Raw genomic sequence first — 2204 nt, forward strand, 5'->3', positions numbered from 1 at the left:
TGGATATTAACCGCCGCTCCGGCATCCAGGAGCAGTTGCGTCATATCCTTGCGTCCGTGCGATACCGCCAACATCAGCGCAGTTTGCCCATGCTGTTACGCAAAACAAAATTAAAGAATTATAAAAATATTTGAGGAAAAATAGGAGAGAATTTTTATACATGGTGGTCCTATTATATTTATTACAGTGTAGTAGAGAGCTTACCAATTTTGCTCGGATGTTGACATCGGCAAGCTGAAACAATCTATTCGCCACGGAGGCGTGCGTGGAATTTCTGACTTCTGCCAGAGCAGCTAACATCACAGCCGTGTAACCAGCCACGTTCGCCTTATTAATGTCGCAGACTTTCGAGTCTAACAATATAGACACCACGTCGAAATTGCCATGAGAGACCGCGTAGTGCATCGCTGTATTTCCACTGGTGTCCGTCATGTTGACAATGTACTCCAGTAGAGTGCTGGAGCATTCCTCGAAACGATCCAAATAATCCTCGACATCTAACGGATTCGCGCTAGATGTGCTGGATATTTTGAACCATTCTTGCTGTATAATATTAGTAGCGTTCTTAAGCTGATGAGAGATATTTCTGCTAGGTGACTTCTTGATACTATCGTTGAGCACCTTCATGGCGGCTTGCATCTCTTTCGAGGGTTCGACCTTTTTCCTGGGCTTGTCTTGAATTGGTTGAAACAGAGCCGATTCTGGTAGCTCGGATTTCTCATCATTATCCGCCTCCTTCTCCATGTTACGCATCTCTTCTGTCGCAATCTTCTCATCCTTGGTTCTTTCGGATTGCAATTGTTGAATGCTACGAGAGAAAAAAAAACATTTCTTTCTCTATCTATTTTTAAAAATGTTTGGTAGATACACACATACAACCAGTCTTTTACTAAAGAGTTAATTATTTCTTTATACATTGTTATGTAAGGGAGATTATGAAAACTATCTAATAAAATCTAATAATTGACACAATCAAAAAGGTTGAATTCCAAATCTTAAATAAAAAAGATCTCTGAACTATAAAAATATATCGTCAAGCCATGCTAGTGTTATATTGGCTATTAATATTGAAATTTAAATATTAAATATAAAAATTCAACACAAAACCAAGGACATTAATGGCAAAATGAGCGTGCTGTAAATAGAAGCAAGATATCAGATCAGATTATGGCGGGAGAGACGTTACCCTTCCGTGGCCGGACAAGGCGGGATATCGGAGACTTCGAGATCGCTGAATAAACGCGGAGCGGCTCGCTGCGGCTGCTGTTGCTGCTGCTGCAGCATCGATCTGTCGAGATCGAGGATGCGTTTACTCGTTCAGCATTGCAAGACCGCCAATACGACGCGGGACGCGCAACGATATTCGACTTCCGTCTTCCGTCGCGATATTTATGTCGTGGTTGGAGCGTGCCAGGAAGAAGACTCGATGACGCACTCGGCAGTTCGACACGCGCGCAACCATGGACTCAAAAAAGAACAACAAACTATCCGGCACGCTCGGCCGGCACGAAGTACGTCATACGCGGCTCTGCAACTGGTCTCGTGCAACCCTCTTCCCACCCCTTTTAGCGCGAAACAACCCCCTTGCAACAGCGACCTTCGACCACGGAAATAACAGATGGCGTGAAGCGTAGTCGAGCGGGAAGGATCGAGGGGTGGATCGAGTATTGAAGGGGTAAGTGGTTCAATATACTGAATCTACTCGTTTGGAACTAAGTTTAAAACATGATAGATTAAGAATTAAGCATAGCAAAAAATTAATTACATGCAATCTGTAAAATTTTCCGCAAGTAAATAATCAATATTCCATAAAGCTTCATGTGTCGATCATAGGATAAATTAATTTATTCCCTTAATTCATTACTTTTTGCACAGTAAGTTAGATACAATTAACAATTTATTTTTCATAGATTGGAGATCATTTTGCGATAAAAATGCTAAATTCTTAATCTCCTATACAATCTCACTATTCATTCTCCAATATCTCATAAAAGATAAGATAAAATAAAAATATAATCCCAAATGACCAACCGGTTGCTGCTGTCGTACTGCTCTTTATTGTCCGTGTCGTATCTTATCATCCCGACGGCTGGAATTTTCGTGTAGGTGTCCTGGCGCTTGTACTGCCTTCTATGATCGCTGGTATTCAGGGGAATATGAGATGGCCTCGGGATCCTAGATACCATATTGCTGTTCTGATGATT

The 2204-nt window shown here is 41.7% G+C and overlaps 1 protein-coding gene across 1 annotated transcript; it reads right to left on the reverse strand.

Moving 5' to 3' along the window:
• Window positions 1–5: 5 nt before the first annotated feature.
• Window positions 6–2198, reverse strand: LOC112454585 (KN motif and ankyrin repeat domain-containing protein 1; the record flags this gene model as incomplete). The annotated part of the gene is made up of 3 exons (XM_025016070.1): window positions 2032–2198; window positions 205–808; window positions 6–92 (listed from the first exon to the last, which is right to left on the reverse strand). Coding segments are annotated over exons 1-3 (846 nt in total), but the record flags the coding sequence as incomplete, so codon positions are not given.
• Window positions 2199–2204: the final 6 nt, after the last annotated feature.

This window comes from Temnothorax curvispinosus, unplaced genomic scaffold, assembly GCF_003070985.1.
Source record: "Temnothorax curvispinosus isolate PA1 unplaced genomic scaffold, ASM307098v1 QBEX01000506.1, whole genome shotgun sequence".
Classification (NCBI taxonomy): Eukaryota; Metazoa; Arthropoda; class Insecta; order Hymenoptera; family Formicidae; genus Temnothorax; species Temnothorax curvispinosus.